This window comes from Cnephaeus nilssonii, assembly GCF_951640355.1.
Source record: "Cnephaeus nilssonii genome assembly, chromosome: 9".
In the NCBI taxonomy this organism is placed as follows: domain Eukaryota; kingdom Metazoa; phylum Chordata; class Mammalia; order Chiroptera; family Vespertilionidae; genus Cnephaeus; species Cnephaeus nilssonii.
In genome coordinates this window covers 21,037,444-21,059,233 of record NC_137080.1, presented here as the reverse complement: position 1 = coordinate 21,059,233, position 21,790 = coordinate 21,037,444, and the positions used below count along the sequence as shown (strand labels likewise).

The window sequence follows — 21,790 nt, the reverse complement described above, 5'->3', positions numbered from 1 at the left end:
GAAGACAGTCAGATAAACTCAACCCAAATAATTTTTATTTTCTATAGAAATTTATTGAATTTGGAATTTTTAAAATTCTACCATAACACACTGGAATTGAGACACAAATATTTTTTAATACCTACAACTAAGATACTAAAGCAATAGTCTTTTAAACTCTGTGTAGTTGTGGACAGACAGTGGACAGAGAGAGAGAACTGGGTTGAGATTTTTTAATTCCGGCTCCTTCAGAGACGCCACATTGCTGTGAATTCTCTGTTTTAACTGGATTTTTTTTTTGCTGTACCAGTAACTTATATTTTTCATTGCAGCATATTCTCAAAGATATTCCAAGTAACACCTTTGCCTCATCTTAATTATGTTTCCTTTGGTCAGGAAGCTAGGTTTGTTTTGTTTTGTTTCGTTTTTTCAGCATCTTTCAAAATTTAAGGTAGTGGTATCATTGTTTTCAAATACAATTTTATGTAGAAGCAGCCTATCTAATAATAGACAAATATGCAAATTGGCCATACCTCCGACACACCCACAAGCCACGCCCATAAGCCACACCCAACATCCAATCAGAGCGAGCATGCAAATTAACCCAAACCAAGATGGCTACAGCCACAGAGAGCAAGGTTTCCTAGGTAACAGAGGAAGCCAAGCTTTCCACCTGCCCTTGCCAGGCCTAAGCCTCCACTCAAGCTAAAAAATTTCAATTATAGAAGGTAAACAAATTCAAACAAATGGCAGCAGAATGGAGCTTGAGAGAGCAGGCCAGTGTTGCCGGCGGCAACAGGGGAAGCACAGCTTTCTGCACACCCTGGCCAGGCCCACCCGCTTAAGGCAACAAAGTTTCAATTATAACCCCAACACAAATGGCTGCCGGCCTCGGAGGGAGACCCAGGCTTGGCTCCACTCCAGGCTACAAAGTTTCAATTATAGAAGGAAAATAAATTCCAGATACCAGGGCCTCTGCTTGGGTTGCCAGGGGGCGTGGCCAGCCTGCAAACCACCACAGGCCCCTCACTGAGGCCAACCCACGCCCCAAGGGAACCCCCACCTGATCCGGGATGCCCTTCAGGGCAAACCAGCTGGCCCCCACCCCTGTACCAGGCCTCTATCCTATCTAATAAAAGAGTAATATGCAGATTGATCATCACTGCAACACACAATATAGCTGCCCCCATGTGGTCAAAGATCCTGCTCCCATGTGGACACAAGATGGCCACCACAAGATGGCCAGCAGGAGAGGGCAGTTGGGAGGCACCTGGCCTGCAAGGGAGAGCAGTTGAGAGGGGCCAAGCCTGCAAGGGAGGGCAGTTGGAGGTGATCAACCCTGCAGGAGAGGGCAGATAGGGGTGACCAGGCTGGCAGAGAAGGGAAGTTGGGGGCAAACAGGCTGGCAGTGGAGTGGTTAGGGGGTGATCAGGCTGGCAGGCAGAAGCGGTTAGGGGCAATCAGGAAGGCAGGCAGGCAAGCAGTTGGGAGCCAGCAGTCCTGGATTGTGAGAGGGATGTCCGACTGCCCATTTAGGCCCGATCCCGGGATCGGGCCTAAACGGGCAGTCGGACATCTCTTGAGGGGTCCCAGATTGGAGAGGGTACAGGCTGGGCTGAGGGACAACCCCTCTCCGTGCACGAATTTCGTGCACCGGGCTTCTAGTAATATATAAAACACATTAAACCAGAGAACTCTGGCCCAACTGGTGTGGCTCAGTGGTTGAGCTTCGACCTATGAGCTAGGAGGTCACCATTAGATTCCCAGTCAGGGCACATGCCTAGGTTGCAGGCTCGATCCCCAGTAGGGGACATGCAGGAGGCAGCCAATCAATGCTTCTCTCTCATTATTGATGTTTCTATCTCTCTCTCCCTCTCCCTTCCTCTCTGAAATCAATACAAACATATTAAACAAACAAACAAACAAACCAGAGAGCTCTGGTTAAAGCTGTGAATGGGAAAGGTATGAAGTTGTTTTCTTTACCCATTTTATTGCTGTGACCTATGAGGCAGTTACAGGGAACCTTGATGCCTCAAAGGATATTAGTAAGAAATTGTGATTTTATAAATTAATATGTGTATAAACAGTAATCCCTAAATCAGCCTGCAAGAGACACTCTTAGAAAGGACCTCAATCTCAGCAGAGTGTTCAGTCCCTTTTTCTCATAGCCTTAATAGCAAAATTAGTCCATAAAATCTTCAAATTACTGTTTTAATAAAGATCAACCCATCTCTAAAATGTTCTCCACCTCTCCTTTATAGAAACAGCCTCGCTGATGTTTCTTCCAGATGATCACTCTATCCTTCCCCTCCAGCCAGAGTTGGGTAAAAGCTATGACATTCACCCCGGCCTACAGCTTTATTACCCTGTTGATTCCTAGACTCAGGATGCCTCTAGCTGCACCATATGGTTCTTTATCTTCTAACTGGAAGTATGTTAATTAAGATAATATCCTAGCTACTCACAGAGATTTTAAACACTGATGTTCTCTTCTTAGTATGAAATCTGAGCTCAAGAATTACTCATCCGAGCTCAGTGGTGGAGGAACACTTCTTCCAGCTAAAAAATGTTGTACTGCCCGGAGCCAGTGTAACTCAGTGGCTGAGCATCAGCACGGGAACCAGGAAATCACGGTTTGATTCCAGGTCAGGGCACATGCCCAGGTTGCGGGCTCGATTCCCAGTACAGAGAGTGCAGGAGGCAGCCAATCAATGATTCTCTCTCATCATTGATGTTTCTCTCTCTCTCTCTCTCCTTTCCTCTCTGAAATCAGCAAAAATATTTTTTTAAATGTTTTACTGACCACTGAGCAAAACATTAAAACTAATCAGATATTTCAAGGGCTTCCAGTGTAATCAGACACGTCACGAACATAAATCTGAATCGTAAAGGTTCTGCTGACTCATCCAGAAGATAATCCCCCTCGACAGCTGTTGTTAAGAGTTAATAAAATATGTTCTTACTGTTTCAGAGTCTCTGCAGCATCGTAATGCCCATCGTAGTCAGAGTCAAACACAGGACCACTGACAACATTGACGCCGTTTCTTTCTTCAGCATACCTCGGCAGCAGGGTGCCGTGAAAGTAGCGCCATATCACTGAAACAAGGACAGTGCAGTTTCAAAACAAACAAGGAGCCATGCTGTCATGTAAAACAGATCCAACACTATGATGCAAAACTAGCATTTGTAGTAATTACAGATAAAAGTCAAGTTTGGCTTCAGTCTTAGTGTGGGGCCAAAAATTTACTGTTCCACTTTGGCCTTTGGAAAGACTAATACACAAATGTTGCATCCAACTCTATGTCAGCCTTCCCTGGACCTGGGCAGCATCATGAACTTGTAGTCACATGTCATCACTAAGCATTAAAAAGAAATGACCAACAGGAACAAGACAGGTTATTCAGATTTATTCTCAATATCTGAATATTCCCTTTGAAATATTCACAAATATTCTAGATGTAAATTAGAATAAATATCTATTTGTATGCTCTGTATTTTGAATTCCCTATGTCACTTGAAGTACATTTATTCTTGTAAGAGTCAAATGCTGCAATAATCAATCATGATATAAAATCTATTCATTTTGAGATTTAAAAAAAAATTATCAGGAACTTCCAAAGAGTGACACAGACTGAAAGTTAATAGACAATGTTAGCTTGGTAACTTAGAAAAAAACATTACATACTTTTTATCACCAAAAACGTTTATAAACATTTAAGGAGAGAGCAGAATAATTATATTGGGATATACCATAATTCTAATACTGATAAAATTTTTTGTATATTAGAATTCTCAATATCAAACAAACCAATAAGAATGTATTTGATATTTAGTAATTTCATTTAGAGCAGGTGTTATCACATAAATTATAGTTATTATAATATATATGTATATATATATACACAGAAATCCATTGAAATTATGAAATGTAGAGTTAAAAATTTTTACCTTGAAAACTTGGGTACATTGGTACTATGTTAGTGGTAAGCAATGCTTCAGAATATATTTTATTTGAACCTTTGTTTAGTTCTACAAAGAGAATAAAAAGAACAACTATTTCATTCTTCACAAATAACACTGGAAATTTCTCATAGGATGTATTTAAAAAAATAAGCTGAGTATTATCCCAAACCCATAAAACTTTCCCAGGTAGTGGTTCAAGAGAGAAATTCAATGCATTTGGTTAAGTCCCTCAACAAAAATAAAAATATTCAGATATGTTCTTCTTCAAAGAAAAAAACTTTAATAAGAAGGGCCCCAAATTAAACATTTTCATATTTTACCTTATTTGTCTTATATTTTAACTAAAGCATATTGTGTTGACAATCTTCTGTCCTTAAACTCTTTCACGGTGAAAAGAAAAAACACAATATCTGGCTTCAGAACAACATCTACTACCAGAAAAAACATCACAGGATGTCTGCCTGGAAATGCTGTACAAGGCTTCTTTGTATGGATTCTCAGCTGGGACCTGGTCTATTTTTATAATGCAATGGCCAGGTTCTGACTTCAGACACTTACTCCGGGGACTGGCCAGGGTATTAAGGGTATTTGAACACCAAGAGCCTTCTGATTTTTGCCTCTTTAGGGCAGCCTCAAAATGTGTTCTCATTCGCATAGAAATCTGCCACTTTTAAAAACAGAACATTTAACTTAACAAGAAAAAAAGCCACTCCCTAAGGCCTATGTATTGGTGAGAGAGCAAGAGCATTTAGGCTCTACCTTTACCTAATTCTTTGACAAATTACATTTTTGTTTTCAAACAACAAAATGATATCTCCTTCCAAAAAATTCAGATGCATTTTTCTGACCTCACAGATTTCTCAAATTCTGGTTAAAAGAAATGCAGAAAAGTGAAGAACGCCCTACCTACAGTATCTGCACTAAATCAACTATCCTTTCAATCAAAAATAAAGTTTTCTAAATTTTACATTTGAGACCTAATTTTAAAATTTTCCCTAGTAGTTGTCTTTCTCACTCACAATTTTCATCCATCAGTAAATATGATAATGTACATTGTCCCACAAGAAAAAAAAAAAAGGAAGAGAGAAAGAGGATGGGGGAAGAGGAGGTCAGGGAAGAAGAAACTTACGTGGCGGAGAGAGAAACCCATAACTTATTTTAGCATTATTTTTATAAAATGAACATTTATGGACAGGACTAAGGGAAATTCGAAGATCCTCATAAAGGCAGTTGGAAAAGTCTTCTGTAGAGAAACTGTCCTGAAAATCAAAATGAAAAGCACCATCAGGTATCAGGTATGTAAAAGGGAAGGAGATTACTTTGTAAGTAGTTGAAAGTGAACTACAACATAAAATTACGGAGCTCTCGCTGTCCCTGTCTTTCATCAGTTTTCCATGTCCTACTATGGTATTCATCTCTTTTCTATCTGAAGTGCAAAACTCTTTACAAATTAGGACATTAATCATTTGTCATTTATGTGCAAATAGTTCCCTCTAATGGTGTGCTAATTTTGTTGATAATAGGTGTTTGTTTTTTACTCAAATTCAAACTTTTATATAGGGAATTGCTGATTTGTAGAAATTCGAGACTACCTTCCAAACTCAGTTACACAACCAAGAGTTTGGGGGTGGGCGAGTGTAAAAAAGCCGCTGCACAGCAATGTAATGTGAAAACCTCGGGAGTAGAGATGACTCAGAAGTTTTGCAGCTTTGGTTACATAAGAAAGCTGATAATTTAAACAATCAAAACACCACAGTTGAGGTATTAAACAACAATAGATGGATGGGGGCCGACAAAACTGTGTGGAATGCTACACAGAACAAAGTCAAGTTTAAAAAAATGTGAAGAGTGTTTACTGTGTTTGAATATAGTCTTCAAAATGTATGTATTTTTAATTCAAGTTTAAGGTAGAAATTTTATGTAAATATCTGAATGTGTGTGTACTATATATTTTTAAACAGAAATTATATATATAGGTATGTATATATGTATACACACACACACACACACACACACACACATACCCTTATATTTTTATTTATCAATCTTACTGATATCAACAATAGTTTTATTTTTTAAGTTCAACTTATCTAAGCTCTCTATCTTTTAAGGACATCGCACAGCTTGCCAGATACTTTCAGTTTCTGAAAAGCTGGTCAGTCTAGTTTAAAACTTCCATCCCAAGTAAGATCTAAATCTCATCTCCACCCTTGTTGTCTCTTTCAAAGCCCATCTCTTATTTTTCTTTCCACCACAGCCCCCAGGAGTGAGCAGGAATGGTGGTCTTATTCTTGGACATTTTCCCTCACTCCTCTCAAGGCCTAACTCCTCTGGTTTGTGGGGGTGAACAGGACCCCCAGTCTTTCCCTAGTTTGGTTCAGGGGTCCTCCTGTGGATGGGTGGTATATGCAGGGAGGCAACTGAGCCTTCTCCATCTGTGAGAATCTGCTAAGAGTTGAGCAGTTGAGGGAAATCTGTGTACCCACATACTATGCATTTAGAGATGAATAATTGTGACTGACTGTAAAAATGATTTCTTAAAATTATAAAGTAAAATCATAAAGTATTTAAACCAAAGCAAGAGAGAAGCCTTTACTGCACATCCCTCGTTTCACAGAAAAAGAAATATTCTCCAAGTCTCAATGTCACGAGCTAGTTACTGGCAGAGCTGGAACCTAATTTTTCTGACTCCAGTTCAGTGACCTAATTTGAGAAGTGATTATAGAGCCAAGATTAACAATGAGAAATAATGCTCTCAATGGTTTGCTTAATGATAACTTGAAATAACCACACAGAACTAAAAGCGTGGCAAATACTTGCATTTCTGTTCACGGTGTAGGATGACCAGAGGGGCATCTGGATGTCGTGGCTGTAACCACTCACGAACTGGTGCTGGTAGAGCAGACAGACAGTGCTGCTCTTCTGGAGAACTCTGGGTCTTCCGTAGGGTAAGGTGCCACGCTTAATAACCTTCTCTTGGGTCACAGGAGGAAAACAAAACCACCTTTTAAATGTACTTAGAGTGCATTACATGATAGTATATATGATACACTCATCTAATTCTTTCCCCTACTTAAATATTGAAACAATATTTTTTTAACAAAAAACTAATTAAAAGAGCAGCACCATAAACAATTATGGAAACAAAGGGGATTCACTGCACTTTTTGTCCATGAAGATTCTAAAGAGCAATGTAATATGAAGATATCACAATAAACACGAAACTGCTAGAAATTTCAGCAATTAGGACTTAAATTCCATTGCTAAAATTCTTTAACATTATTTCAATTACTTATTATTCAGGATGTACTCCAGAAAGAAAATGCATGTACTTAGAAAGCAAAAGTACAGACCTGAAATTATGAGACTAGACTGAATGAATCAATAATAGTACATACTGTTTATTGCCCTTTTCCCAAGTGTCATGTGCTTTGTAGAGTTCTTTGTAGACACCATCTAATTTAATTATTAAATAGCCCTATAAATTAAGGTTATATAACCATTTACATGTGAGAAAACAGCAGCTTATAGGAAGTAAATACTTTTTTCCATGGACATAGAATTTCTAAGCTCATGTTCAAACCCAGTTCTACCCAATTCCAACGTGTCATTCTTTACCACAACACTTTAACACCTTGGGACCACCAAAGGTTTCTCTAACCTGAACATTTATAGAATTTTATACAGATAAGTTCAAGTAAAGAATCGTGCAGAATTCACCTTTTATCCCAGCAGGAAAATAATGTGAGACAAGTAACTTAATCTATTAGAGACTCTGTCAAGTGTATCAGACACTGTATATTGAAGTGTCACTGAACATCCAGTCACAACTAACAAATTTCATCAGATGTCTGCATAGTCTTAATTTTCATTCACAGGTTATGAAGAAATAAATTTAGATAGTGATTCAATTTATACTCTCTTGTAATTAACTAAGAACCCAGTGAGATAGACATTTAACATGTATTTTAAATGGAAATTGCAAGATTTATTATCCTATATAATAAAAGGGTAATATGCGAATAGGCCAGATGGCAGAACAACCAAACAACCAATCAAAACGTAATATGCTAATGACATGCTAAGGCTGCTCAACTGCTCGCTATGACATGCACTGAACACCAGGGGGCAGACAGTCAACTGGTCAACCAGTCACTATGACGTGCACTGACTACCAGGGGGCAGATGCTCCGGCCAGTAGGTTAGCTTGCTGCTGGGGTCCGGCCGATGAGAGGTCTGAATGAGATGGGCTGGACACGCCCCAACTGTGCACCAGTGGGGTCCCTCAGCCTGGCCTGCACCCTCTCACAATCTGGGACCCCTCAGGGGGTGTCGGAGGGCCGGTTTCAGCACGATCCCACAGGCTACTCCCCTTGGGAGGGCACCAGACGCAGGGCTCATGGCTGGCGAGTGCTGCTGTGGCAGTGTGAGCCTCTCCCGATCCGGACTGATTGGGCACCAGCCTGCAGCAGGCACAGGGATGAGTGGAAGCAGCAGGTAGGAGCTGCAGGCGGTATTGGACTGTGGGTTTCAGCCCGATCCCTGCAGGCCACCAGAGGAACCCCATCTGTGCACAAATTCATGCACCGGGCCTCTAGTAAACCTATAAAAATCTTCAAAATCTCAAAACATCTTTACTATGTTCATAAAGAGTGATTCAGTTTCCACTAAATATACTGCATACTGTTTCCACTATAAATATCCCTTCTTTCCTTATGACTAACAGTCTAGACTGTCAAGCAAAGAAATCTCTATGTTTTATATCAGGTGGTCCTCCACTACTCCCTTTATTTTATAGGATATTCTAAAAATTGCCACCAAACAAGTTCTCTGTGGTTCACACTATTGAGAAAAAGCCTGCTTCCCTGTTCCAAGTTGAAGAGTAAACATGCCTTACCTTCTGCCATGGTCAGGTTCAACTGCGTCTGAAAATCCATGACTGGAAACATCTATAAAGTTAATAATACTATTTTTAAGGAATGACAGACATGTTTTAATTCTGTAACAAACAACATCTATAGATTAATTATTCCATTGTGGAACAAACATACAATTTAAAACCATCTTGTACAAGTCAAAATTATTTTTTTTATGTTGAGGATAAAGGGATAAGGATGACAGTTGCAAAAAGGCAAAATTGTTAGCACAAGCACACTATTAATTGAAAGATAAGAATATAATTGCTACTTTAAAATTCTTAGCCCTACTCCTCAGTCTTTCTAAAAGCCTAAAACAAAATCGAAAGAACAAATTCAACTACTCCCCAACTTTCAATCTTTAGGGATCTTATCAGTTTTGCTCATAACCTGTCACATATTTTCATCCTTTTACGACAACTATATATTAAAGTTGGAGAAAACTGGAACAGTGTCATATATCCATTTTGTACCCCAAAAAGAGATATTTTCCCCCTAAATTTAAAATAGGTGGGGATGTACTTTATAAAAGGAATATGGTGACTGGTTTATAATCAAGACCTCACTGCTGGGATAACAGGACTCAGCTTAACTTCCCCCAAAACTGCAAGTCAAGTCACAACACCCAGGGATAAAAATAGAGGCAAAAATAAGGTAGAGGAAAAATAAATAATAAAAAGTCTGCATGTGTCACTAGAATTAGAAATAAATATTATTTTTACTCTCACTCATAAATTTTAATTTGATTATTAAGTCTTTCCACAGCACATGCTATGCAGAAAGTGCTATGAAAACATACACACTGGGCTCAACCTCTCAGCAACACTTACCGAGGGATCACACGAGCAGCCAAGGTTATCGCTGGGGGTCCTTGTGAAGGGGCACTGCACCGGGGGGCGGACTTCTTTGGGATGCTTTGGGGTGTAAACAGGATTCTTTAAAAGGCGGTTAAGACTTCCATGAGTTCCATTATTAGGAGCAGGTGTCAAATTCAGTAAATCTGCATAATTCCAAACATGGTAAAGATTACTTAAAAGTTTCGAAATCAAATAAATAGTAGACTTATACTATTATTTATATTATTTAAAACCCTATCTATATGAATCCTTAATTCTTTACCTAAAATAGAACTCTAAAACTCTCTTGGGATTTAGAGTATTTTTAACTATGCTAGTTTTTATGGAACTACTGAGGTATATGCTGTACTTCTCTATAAACTTTTCTGAATTTTAATGTTTGTAATAACTATAGTTAGCATATGTGAATGCTTATTATATGCCAATCACCGTGCTAATATATTTTTCTTACTTAATCCTCCAAACATTTTAATAAGTTATTGTCAATATTTGACAAATGAGTAATCAGAGCCTTTTGCTCAATGTCTCAAAGCTACTAAAATAATAGACCTAGGATTCAAAACTAGCTTGGTCCAAGTTAAGATTCATGCTCTTAATAATGGTAATAGCACACACTTACATAATAAAGCACTTACTATATGCCAGGCACTGTTTTAAGTGCTTTAAGATCTAGTAATTCATTTATGTAAATCAGCTCCTATTGAAAGAATTATACTTAAGACATATTTAAGGTTTTGTAAATGTCCAGTATCATTATCAGAAAAAGGAAGTAATATTTAAGATGTAATATTCCACCCATAAAGTACTATTTTGGGTACAGAGTTCCCTGGCTGGTTTTGCTCAGTGTTTAAAGTGTCAGTCAGTCCGAAGACCAAAGGGACATGGGATCAATTCCTGGTCAAGGGAGTGTGCATAGTTGCAGGTTCGATCCCGGGCCCAGTCCCAGTTGGGGCCAACTTGGAGGGCAAAGCCCTCCCAGAACAATTATAGCCAAAGGCTATGGTTGTAAGCTTGACCTTATAGTCCAACCTTGTAGTCCTAGGTAGCTGAGGGATGTGGGCTGCGGGAGGTGCAGCCAGTGCTGCCAAAACAAAGCTTGATGGAGTTCAGAGAATGGCAACAACAAGAAAGAAGCAGATTTGAAACTCACAAGAACATTGTAAACATCTTGCCCTTGTTTTGCTTTGTGTGATCTGACTGTAAAATAAAGATCCTGCTTACAGGCAGGGTCACTGTTTCCTCATCCAGGCACAGTGATCCACCTGGCCCCAACTGTATTCTCTTGTCTGTTTTCTTTAATCCTTCACTGCCCCTCCTCAAGTTTAACACTGGCCGTACTGGATGCAGTTCACACACTGATCTGATTCAATGGTCATATAATTGAGCCCTGGCACAAAGTACCAGGCACTGAGGATGTACAGACCTCCCTACTCTGAGTGTTGTACTTCACCAATGTGCAGCTTAGTGGAAAAATCAGATAAGTAATCAGATGGTATGTTGGGCACATTTTTTTCAATGACTCGGGATCAGGAAGGAAAAAGGGAGAAATGTGAGGGTCTATCTTGCCTCATCATAATCTCCACAAAGGTGCCCATCAAGTAACTTTTTTTTTAAAATATATTTTATTGATTTTTTACAGAGAGGGAGAGGGATAGAGAGCCAGAAACATTGATGAGAGAGAAACATTGATTAGCTGCCTCCCACACATCCCCCACTGGGGATGTGCCCACAACCAAGGCACATGCCCTTGACCGGAATCGAACCCAGGACCCCCCAGTCCGCAGGCTGACGCTCTATCCACTGAGCCAAACCAGTCAGGCAAGTAACTTATTTTTGATAATCCTATTTCAGCTCTGTTTTCAGAAGGGATGAAAGCTGCCTGTTTACTTACCACACATTAAGTTATAGACTTCAATATTTTCAAAGGAATCAACTTCAAGGCCGTGCTTGAATCCAGGTCCATAGCCAATAAAGAGGGCCTAGATTGGCCAGGAAAGTAGCAGTTTATGAATTCCAGTTATGTATATAGTTGGTCAAATGTAAAGTACAGCATAGGGAGTATAGTCAATAATCCTATCTAATAAAGAGGGAATGTGCTAATTGACCTCACACCATCGCAAATATGGCAACACCCACAGCCAATAAGAAGGGAATATGCTAATTGACTGTCCCACCCTCAAATATGGCAGCACCCACAGCCAATAAGGAGGGAATATGCTAATTGACAGCCATGCCCTCAAAGATGGTGGTGCCCACAGCCACAAGATGGCAGCGCCCAGTCCCCTCAGTCCCACAGGGGTGGCAGGAGCACAGCAAGGCCAGGCCTGCCTCCAGGCAGGCCCGGCCGCTCCGCACACCTGCCTCCGGAGTCCCTCAGTTCCCTCAGCCCCCCAGCTGCCCAGGGCCGGCCCGAGGTGCAGGCAAGCCTCGGATGGCGGCTGCCAGCCACCCAGGGCCGCCTGAGGCTCAGGTAATCAGGGCCGGCCAAGGCTTGCGCTGCCGGCAGTGGCAGCAGCAGAGGTGTGATGGGGCATTGCCTTCTCCTGATAACCGGGTCCTCTCCCACCCCTGAGGCTCCCGGACTGTGAGAAGGGGCAGGCCAGGCTGTGGGACCCCCCTATCCAGTGCATGAATTTTCATGCACTGGGCCTCTAGTATTATAATAACTGTGTATGGTCCCAGTTGGGTACTAGACTTACTGAGGACTCACTTAGTAAGTTACATAAATGTCTAACAGCTATGCTGTGACACCTGAAACTAATTATAATATTGAATGTCAACTGTAAATGAAAAACAATTAAAAAAATTTAAAGTGAATTTATATTATTTACATTGTACATATATAAACTGATTCTGTTAAGAGGAAAAATACTATGCCCAATGGACTTGGTGGGAATTTTTTTAACCCCTGTTGCACAGATAATCTCAGGACACCTAGAATAGTTTTCTTAACTTTACTGTAATTCCTGACTTGACATTCAGAACAATATTACGATGAAATCTAATTTCATGTATGAAATGGAATATAAACCTCACCCTGCCCATCCCATACAGTGTTGCAGGGATCAAATTAGATAATTATTGTGAGTATATTTTTAAAAATTTTAAGTGCAAAAAAATTTAAGGTATTATTTTTATTTAGAACATAAGTATGATGTCTTCTCAAATATTAACAAATTTTCTTTCATTTACTGTGGAGCAATATTGTTAGTGGAGCATAATATATACAAAATAATTATTGGAAATTTAGTAGGAGATATATGTCACATGTTCATGAAATATGAATATAAATTTTAACAAAAATATATTACTTTAATTAATACCAAAGAAAAACAGCTATATGAAAGTATATTTCAGTATTTCTCATTCAAGACTTATGTCAGTGTTTTTAAGTCTAAAACTTTATATACCAGTTTTTCTTCAGATATAACTATTATTTTTAAAAAATATAATAGGTATACTCACTTGCATATTTGAAAATAGGTTGTCAGAGCCATGAAATCCACCTCCACAATATTTCCTTTCTGAAGGATTCCTAATTTTTACATAATATGAATTAACAATGTAAAGTCAATTCATAAAGCAAAATTGATAACCATGGCATTATTATCATTAATAAAGAATAAGTATTTTTTTAAACAAACCAAGAAAAGGTAAATAAAATCACTTGGCTTTGAAAGCATTAAAAACCACCTTTATCTTTTATTTTGTAGACAAATCAACTATAAGCTATAGGATATAGAGAAAAAAAAACCCACTATCATTGAGACAGAACTGGTTTTGAACCCTGATTGTGATAATAATTAGCTGTGACTCTGGAAATTTACTTATCTACTCTTGGTTTCAATTTTGTCATGTTAGGTTGTTTGTAACAATTAAATGGTTTAACCTAAAGAAATGCTTGAAACATAATAGATGTTCACTAAATATTAATTCTCCCTTAAGAGTAAGAACCATCTTGTCTTTCATATTTCCGAACACTGCAAGTGCAGGTCTCTAGAGACAGTGCAATTCTGTTGACTAAATTCCTCATCCCTAGCTTTCTGCCACCATCAAAAGAGTTAATGGTCAAGTTTTGAGATGTTAATCATATTAATGATCCAAATAATTTGCTGAACACACCAATAAACTGAGGTTTATTGATAGATGAGTATAACAAGAATGAAAAAATAACTGTGTATAATGATGAAGCTAATTGGTCATTATAAGGTAAAGAGCTTTTGCCAATTATCTGCTGGACTTTGAAGACATTATTAGGCATAACTGTAATGTGCAGAAGAGATACAATGGCAAGTGGCAATACAAATCTGGAGCATAAGAAATAATCACTGTGGAGTAAGTGGACAGAGCAGTGGTTCTTAGCTGTAGGTGATCCCCCCTTGCTCGGGGACATTTGGCAATGTGTGGTGACAATCTGGGTTGTTACAACTATAGAAAGAGTACTTTTTCATCTAGTGAGCAGAAGTCAGGAATGGTTTCAAACACCCCACAATACACAAGACAGCTCCCCACAATATTATCTAAAATGTCAAGAGGCCAAGGTTGAGAAACCCTAGAATAGAGTCTAGAGAATCATATTTGTGCAGTTTTCATATTGAATTACTAATAGATCAGGCTAAGTTTACCTAGGAGGCTATCAAACTTACAATGCAAGTTGCCACTGAGGGTCCAAATAGAATGTCAAGGGCTCAATCCTGTCACTTTTGGCAAAATGCAACCGCTTGGGTAAGAACTGTTTTAGGTAAGGTTTGAAGTGCTGGTTTGGCTCCCGGCACTAAAATCATAGAAGGCAAAGAAAAAACATTTATTTGCAGATTTTCTTAAGTGTAAACTTCTTTTAAAAGTGCTTTCTAACTCCATATGAATTTTTTCCTCACAAATATTTTACCAGCATGCCCAATAAGTCACATGTAGAAAAATAAATGAGTTCTTACTATTTGTATAATGTACAAGTTAAATATTCCCAGCTATTAAATATTCTTATTTTTACATGAAACCATAATCACTGCTTAGATGTCCCAGGATACTTAGACTGTGTCACAAGATTATATTTGAGTTACTACTGATGATCCTATTTTCAAACACTCGTATAGCTATAATTGTAAGAGTTTTCTCCAAAAGTGAAAATTTTTGCTCTCGCTGGTTTGGCTCAGTGGATAGAGCATCAGCCTGCAGACTGAAGGGTCCTGGGTTCAATTCTGGTCAAGAACACATGCCCAGGTTTTAGGCTGGATCTCCAGTAGGGGACATGTAAGAGGCAGCCAATCAATGATTCGCTCTCATTATTGATGTTTCTATATTTCTCTCCCTCTCCTTTCCTCTCTGAAATCAATAAAAATATTTTTTAAAGGAATTTTTTAAAAAGTGAAAATTTTCTATCAAGTAAAATAAAATAGTCTAGATAATTTAGTACCAGGACAAAAACTTACTTAAAAATAGGCATTAAAAAGACTGGTAGAAAATATATTGTGATGCTAATGGTGGTACAACTGTAGGTTTTTTTCCTTCTACTGTTTTCAATTATGCTTTTCTTATACTGTCACATAAATTTAACAATATCAATAAACAAATTCTTAAAACTTCCAAACCTAAATTATTGGGACAAGTCCTTGAAGATCTTTAAAATCTACAATGCATTTAAATGTTGGCCCAGTTACTCAAAAATTCTAATCCTATAATCACAACAAATATTGAACATTTTCTAAATATATATTATACAAAACTAACAGTAATTAGATAATAGAACAATAAAGATACTCACAGAAAGATTTCTGACAATGCCTTCATAATTAACTGAAGGGGGACAAAGATAAAAAATTAATTATTGATAGTATGCTATAATTAGAAATAAAAATAATACAAATATATAGACTTTCAGATTCAAGGCCTATATTTCTAACAGCTCATTTAAATCATTATATATTAGCCATTGACAGAAATAAGATAGGTGTTAGGAATCCCCACCCAAGCCAATGAAATTATGTTACACTGTCAAATGAAAAGGCAAGTTACAGAACATCCACCTAACCATCCATCTATCCATCCAATTGTCTCCATCTGACCATCTATCCAACTGCCTGTGCATCTGTCTACCCACCCATTAATCCATCCATCTATCCGTTCATGCAGTCAAATACTCATGCTTCCATCTACTACAGCTAGTATGATTTCACTGAATAAAAATAAAAATAAAAATGAATGTGTTTTATATACCCATAGAAAATATCTGAGGAGACACATCCCAAACTTAACAGTGTTCATCTCTAAAGACAGCAACTGAGCTGTAAATTAGGGGAGCTTAAGGTGGGAAACTGTTACTTTTAGCTTAATATACTTTGTTAGTCACTGATAATTCCAGAATTTCAAAATAAGAGGGATAGAGAGAAACGCAGAAAAAAAGAATAAATAGAATAGTTTTGGAACTGTGTTTGCATAGCAAGCCCAGTTACCTACCTAGTGCACCTTGTTTTATAAATCAATTCCAGACTAGCTTTCTAATTAGTTAGACTTTACATAATTTTGACAAAATTATCCAGATAAAAGAATATGTATATATATATATATATATATATATATATATATATATATATATATATATATATCGTTTTTGCTTTAATTTGGGAAACTTGAGGGCCTGAGCTAAGAGTGTGGCTAAAGCTTAGCCATCCCATCCTAAACATTTCTGGGACTGCCATTCCTCTAACAGTTTTATAAGAGGTTTTATAGCTATTGTATGTTACTCTTATACATTTAAAAAATACTAATTAGGGGCCCTGGCCAGGTAGCTCAGTTGGTTAGAGTGTCATCCTGATACACCAAGGTTGGGGTTTGATCCCTGGTCAGCACACATACAAGAATCAACCAATGAATGCATAAATAAGAGGAACCACAACTTGATGTTTCTCCCTCTATCTCTTTCTCTCCCTCCCCCCACTCAAGTCAATAAATAAAAAATACTAATTAAAATTTGTTATGCATATAGAGTCTATGCTTTGGGTCACTATGTTAATATATTTACATAACCATTTTCCTGCAGCAAAATCTATTTTTTCATCATAAATATTCAACAGTACCTATTAGCACATATAGCACTGCAGTGCCCAAACCTAACTCATTTTTTGTGTGTGGTTATTTGATGTTTATACCATCATTGTATATGTGGTCCCAATTTTGATAACTGTCAGATGAGCTTTCTTCTCCTTCCATTTTAGAAGTAATTCTAAAAAAAGATAAATAAAATTGCCCTAAGTATCTGAAAGTTACCAAGATGGTAATCAAAAAGAGGAGTATACATAAAAATTCTTTAGGAAAATTGTCCTCTAATCATTTCCTTAAGAATTTTGTCCTCTAATTTTAGAAAAAAATTGATAGCCTTACTATTGTGAATTTTCCTATGTATAACAATAATATTTTACAACTTGTAAAACAAACAAAGAGAAAAGAGGGGTATAACAGAGGTGCAAACAATTATGAAATAGGCTTGACTTTCAAAAGAATAAACATTTAAAAATATTTCTTGGTAGTCTGGGTGGTCAAGAGAGAAGGTACAATTTCTTCTTCTCTGTTTACAAAATACACTTTTATTGCTTTTTTAAATGGTTTTTAAAAAAGTCACTTCTGAGGACAGAAACCAGTTGCTTATAGAATTAATCACCTCTGCCAACATTCTTCCTCATAATAGAATATTATTCTATAACCTGAGTAAATTATTTTAATGGAATGTCATTAATTAAAGTTGAATAAATGTTGCTAAACTTTTCTCTTAAGTTTTTTTTGTACAAGTAATCTTGAGCCTAATACAATCAAAACACACAATACAACATGAAATTGTATTAAGCTCATTGAATAATATTCTAAGCCATGAATACTATGGTGGTCAGACCTATCCTCACATTCAGTCCCCTGAGGGGAAGATTTGCACTGGAGATTATCTAATCATGAAAAGGAAATTAACTTCAATTGATTCTCTTTTTATTTGTTGTTAATCCTCACCCTAGTATATTTTTCCATTGATTTTTAGGGAGATTGGAAGAAAGAGGGAAAGACAGAGAGAAACATTGATGTGAGAGAAACATTAATGGGTTGCCTCCTGCACAAGCCCTGACCAGGGTATAGGTTCGGAAGGAGCCTGCAACCAAGGTACATGCCCTTGACTGGAATTGAACCCGGGACCCTTTGGTCTGCAGGCTGACACTATCCACTAAGCCAAACCAACTAGGACTGATTCTCTTTAGTTTAGACATATCATGATTTAGAGGAATGTATTCTAGATATACTCATATTCAAGGTCAGCATAGAGCTATACTTACATGAATAGTATTTATCTGGGACATCAGAGGGTCTCAATCGAGCTGCAGGTCCATATACAACTTTAATATTTTTAACATCCCCCAGATATTTATTCAGATATACATATTTCTTACAACTGCCTTGTTCCATGCCTAGGTAAAAAAAAAAAAAATCCAAAACATGTTGCAACTTGAATGAAAAATTTAACATGTAGAACAAAATGTCTTTCACTTCTTGAATTTAATTCAATAAACATGTACTCAGTACTCATGTTAAATATCTAATAGGTAAGACACAGAATCCTAACTATATCTACCATTTTACTTTTTTAAAAAAATCTTTACCCTTTCCTTTATCCAAAATTAGTTTAATGTTTCTTCTTATGTATGTACTACTAGAGGCCCTGTGCACGGGTCCCTCGGCCTGGCCTGCGAGGATCAAGCTGAAACCACTCTCTGACATCCCCTGAGGAGCCCTGGATTGTGAGAGGGCAGTTCTTGGGTGACACACCCATAATCGGGCTCCCTCCTCTCTGGTTCTGGGGGTGTCACCCAAGAACCGCAGCTGCCAAGTCACCGCAGCTCAGCAGCTCCTGCATTGAAGATCTACTCGCTGGTGGTCAGTGCGCATCATAGCTACTAGTCAGAGTGTCTGCCCCCTGGTGGTCATTGCACCTCATAGCTACCAGTCTAACAGTCAGATGGTCGCTTAGGCTTTTATATATATAAACAATATCTTTATGTCTTTATGAGAGTGAGGAGGAATATCACATTTTTAGAATAAATATGAAAGCCTCATTATTTCCCCCAAATCACCTAGGATATTAACTGTAAGTATAAAATTCTTATTCTCATTCCAGGCCTAGAGTTTCCTTAGGATATGACTTTTTAGGACTGTTTCTAGAAATAATTTTCAGTAATTACTTCTGAAGCAAACAATAATAACAACAAGAAAAAAAACAATAAAAAGAACTTGTTTTCTATTTTCTTGTATCCACACCACTTCTACAGTCCCAAGGCTATTTAAAAACATGTATTATAAAGATCACAGTAAGTAAAAGTGAAATTAAAATAGTGCCAAAATTAATATATACTGCCTCCAAAGTCAAACTTTTTGCTGGGTGGAGGGGGTCAACTGGGGGGAGGGGGGGAGGGGACATCTGTAATAATTTCAACAATAAAGATAATTTTTTAAAAAGTCGAACTTATCATGCTAAAACAAATAGAAAAGGTACATAATAATCTGTTCGAATTAAATCAAAATTGTTAGAGTAGATTTACCAAAATTTAATATAAAAGAATTTTTTTAACTATCCAAATTCCTGGTGTAAGTTTTCCCCAAATCAGGACATGGGTATAAGTATTTTTATTGATAGGCTCTTAGACCTCTGTGAATTCTGTGTTTCATTTGTACTTTATATTTAATATTATGTTTTCCTAAAGGCTTTCCACATGAAACTATGTTTTTTAAAAAAGAATTAACTATAACAATAAGAGGAAATAATGAAACAATAATCAATCAAGTAAATTTTTGGGGGGGAGGCGCCATTTAACTTGAAGGGTAAATGATGCAAATTCAGATTACCATGATCTGAAATGAGGATGAGGTTCAGGCACCGATGCAAATTCAGCTCTTTGAGACCATCCATCAGCATGCCGACCATGTTGTCAACCCTCTGCAATGCTTTGATGATCTAAGAAAGAGAAGCAATCTTATGTGATATATGCCACACTAATGGCTGTTCCTATATAAAGCTATCTGTGTTTAAAGAAAAACGGGAGGGAGGGAGGGAGGGAGGGAGGGAGGGAGGGAGGGAGGGAGGGAGGGAGGAGGGAGGGAGGGAGGGAGGAAGGGAGGGAGGGAGAAAGGGAGGGAGGGTTCGGTGGATACAAATACTATGATGAACTGATTCACCTTTAGCCTAAGACAAGTCAGGTAACACAGGAAGGGCATGAAATAACTGCTGACAATTACCAGTGAAAGAGCCCAAATTCCACACATGCTTAATCCTAAATCTTGGGAATGGTGTTAGCTGAGCTGATTCGCTCTCCCTCCCTGGGTTCAAATGTTTCCTATGCTCCATGATACAAAATGATATGGCCACCCAGAAACTGAAAGCAGTATTTGAGGTTTTAAAGCACTGCACCAATTACAAACACAGCCGGGAGTGGGCTCAGTTCCTAAGGGGGTCAGGTCAAATAAGACGCTACGTTTATTAGAGAGAGAGGGAAACAGCCTTCGTCCATGAGCTGTTTCCCGATCTCTCACTTCCTAATAACTGTTCAATGAAAGCTCTCTATACTTTGGATAAAATCACCACTCCTCTGATGCCCCAGCTCTGTTGTAAACATGGTCTATGATGGTCAGAGATATAGTTCCTAAGGTGGAGAGTTCATAGGAGGCTTCTTCTGCTATTTGACATATTACCCTACATTTTCCTAGAAAAGTGGAGTCTTACCCATTTACAAAATGTTTAAAGAGCACTAACTTTTAGGCCAACAATGGGGGATATGGAGTGGATAAAGGCTTTGGAATTGAAAATATTGAATTTAATTCATCAGTTCAATTTAGCACAGTAAACATATAAAAAAAAATCCGCCCAACTCTTATTTTGATTAAAGTGCATTCTGTGGTTTAGTAAAATTGAGCTTAATACTCACTCTTTCCAGAAAGCATGGAATCTTACAGAACAGTCTAGAAACCAACTTCAAATCAAGGTTCATTCAGCTACCCATTACCAGGTTTAAGGAAGTAACCACTGATAAGAGGTACTTACTTCACTGCTGACTGGTCCATAGGCATGACCTGAAGAATCTGGTTCTTCTAAATACAGAGTGTAAAAGTGTGGTCTAAATCAAACAGTATCAAAATGTAATATTTTATGAACACATTGTACAACAGAATGAAAAGAATAATTCAACAATCGACAGTGAACAAAAAGTATACAACACTGGGGTAACGTTTCTAAACTGGCTGGGAAATAATTTGCAGGTTGCAAATTCTTCCAAATGTGACTGTAATAGCTCAACAAAGAATTCATTTGGATATCAAACCTCAGAGCCAATATCAAAGTTTTCTTGCAGTCTACTTTAAAATATTGTGTAATTTCTATAAGACAAAGGAGTATTTACGATACATACCTTTCATCTATAGGAAGCTGTAGCCATTTAAGAACACCTAAAATTCTTTCTTCATATGGTACTGAACTAAAATTAAGAATAAACAAGATGAAACAAATCTGGGACCACTGTTTAGGTTTAAAATATAAATGTTTTTCTTCACAAAATTGCATTAAGAAAGATTAAAACAATCTCATGCATCAATTGTGTCTGAAGCCATGTAAGAGTTTTATTTGGAAACTTAAAATTGTTTTCCCAAATAAAGGAACAAAAGTTAACCCACTGTACGCCGTAAGCATCTGTAGATGCAAGCGGCGGACCTTCCCCACAGGCCAAGCACGTCTATAAAAAACAAATGTTTGTCCTAAGTGGCAGCCCTGACCAACTTTAAAATCATTTTTTGTAAGAATTTTCAATTGAAAATATTCAAGAACACCTGAATTGTGAGTAATACATTTATCTTTATAATATTCATTGCAAATTGATTTTTTAAATTAAATTCAAAATATCGTGGCACGTGGGGATGGTTTTCGTTTTGGACGCGTGGCAGTTAACTGTTTAAGTTTTACACATATGAAAGTTGTCATTGGGCTTAAAAATATGCTTCCTAATCTCTACTTGAGGTATTTCTCCTATCCCTGAGAATAGCAATTGCTGCCACGTGAAA

The 21,790-nt window shown here is 37.7% G+C and overlaps 1 protein-coding gene across 2 annotated transcripts in view; it reads right to left on the bottom strand.

Annotated features, from left to right (window-relative positions):
- The window catches only part of ENPP1 (ectonucleotide pyrophosphatase/phosphodiesterase 1), a 64,561-nt gene that overhangs the window by 7,493 nt on the left and 35,278 nt on the right, over window positions 1–21,790 (bottom strand). Inside the window, exons 10-23 of one of the 2 annotated variants that reach the window (XM_079781091.1) lie at window positions 21,145–21,210; window positions 20,781–20,853; window positions 19,589–19,697; window positions 18,025–18,156; window positions 15,477–15,508; window positions 14,362–14,489; window positions 13,181–13,250; window positions 11,607–11,694; window positions 9,689–9,858; window positions 8,840–8,891; window positions 6,763–6,917; window positions 5,072–5,201; window positions 3,928–4,008; window positions 2,943–3,075 (exon numbers count right to left, since the gene is read on the bottom strand). In XM_079781091.1, the coding sequence (XP_079637217.1) occupies window positions 2,943–3,075; window positions 3,928–4,008; window positions 5,072–5,201; window positions 6,763–6,917; window positions 8,840–8,891; window positions 9,689–9,858; window positions 11,607–11,694; window positions 13,181–13,250; window positions 14,362–14,489; window positions 15,477–15,508; window positions 18,025–18,156; window positions 19,589–19,697; window positions 20,781–20,853; window positions 21,145–21,210 (1,419 nt within the window). Of the gene's footprint in view, window positions 1–2,942; window positions 3,076–3,927; window positions 4,009–5,071; window positions 5,202–6,762; window positions 6,918–8,839; window positions 8,892–9,688; window positions 9,859–11,606; window positions 11,695–13,180; window positions 13,251–14,361; window positions 14,490–15,476; window positions 15,509–18,024; window positions 18,157–19,588; window positions 19,698–20,780; window positions 20,854–21,144; window positions 21,211–21,790 lie in introns of those variants that run through there. The other variant, XM_079781092.1, reaches the window with a different exon arrangement.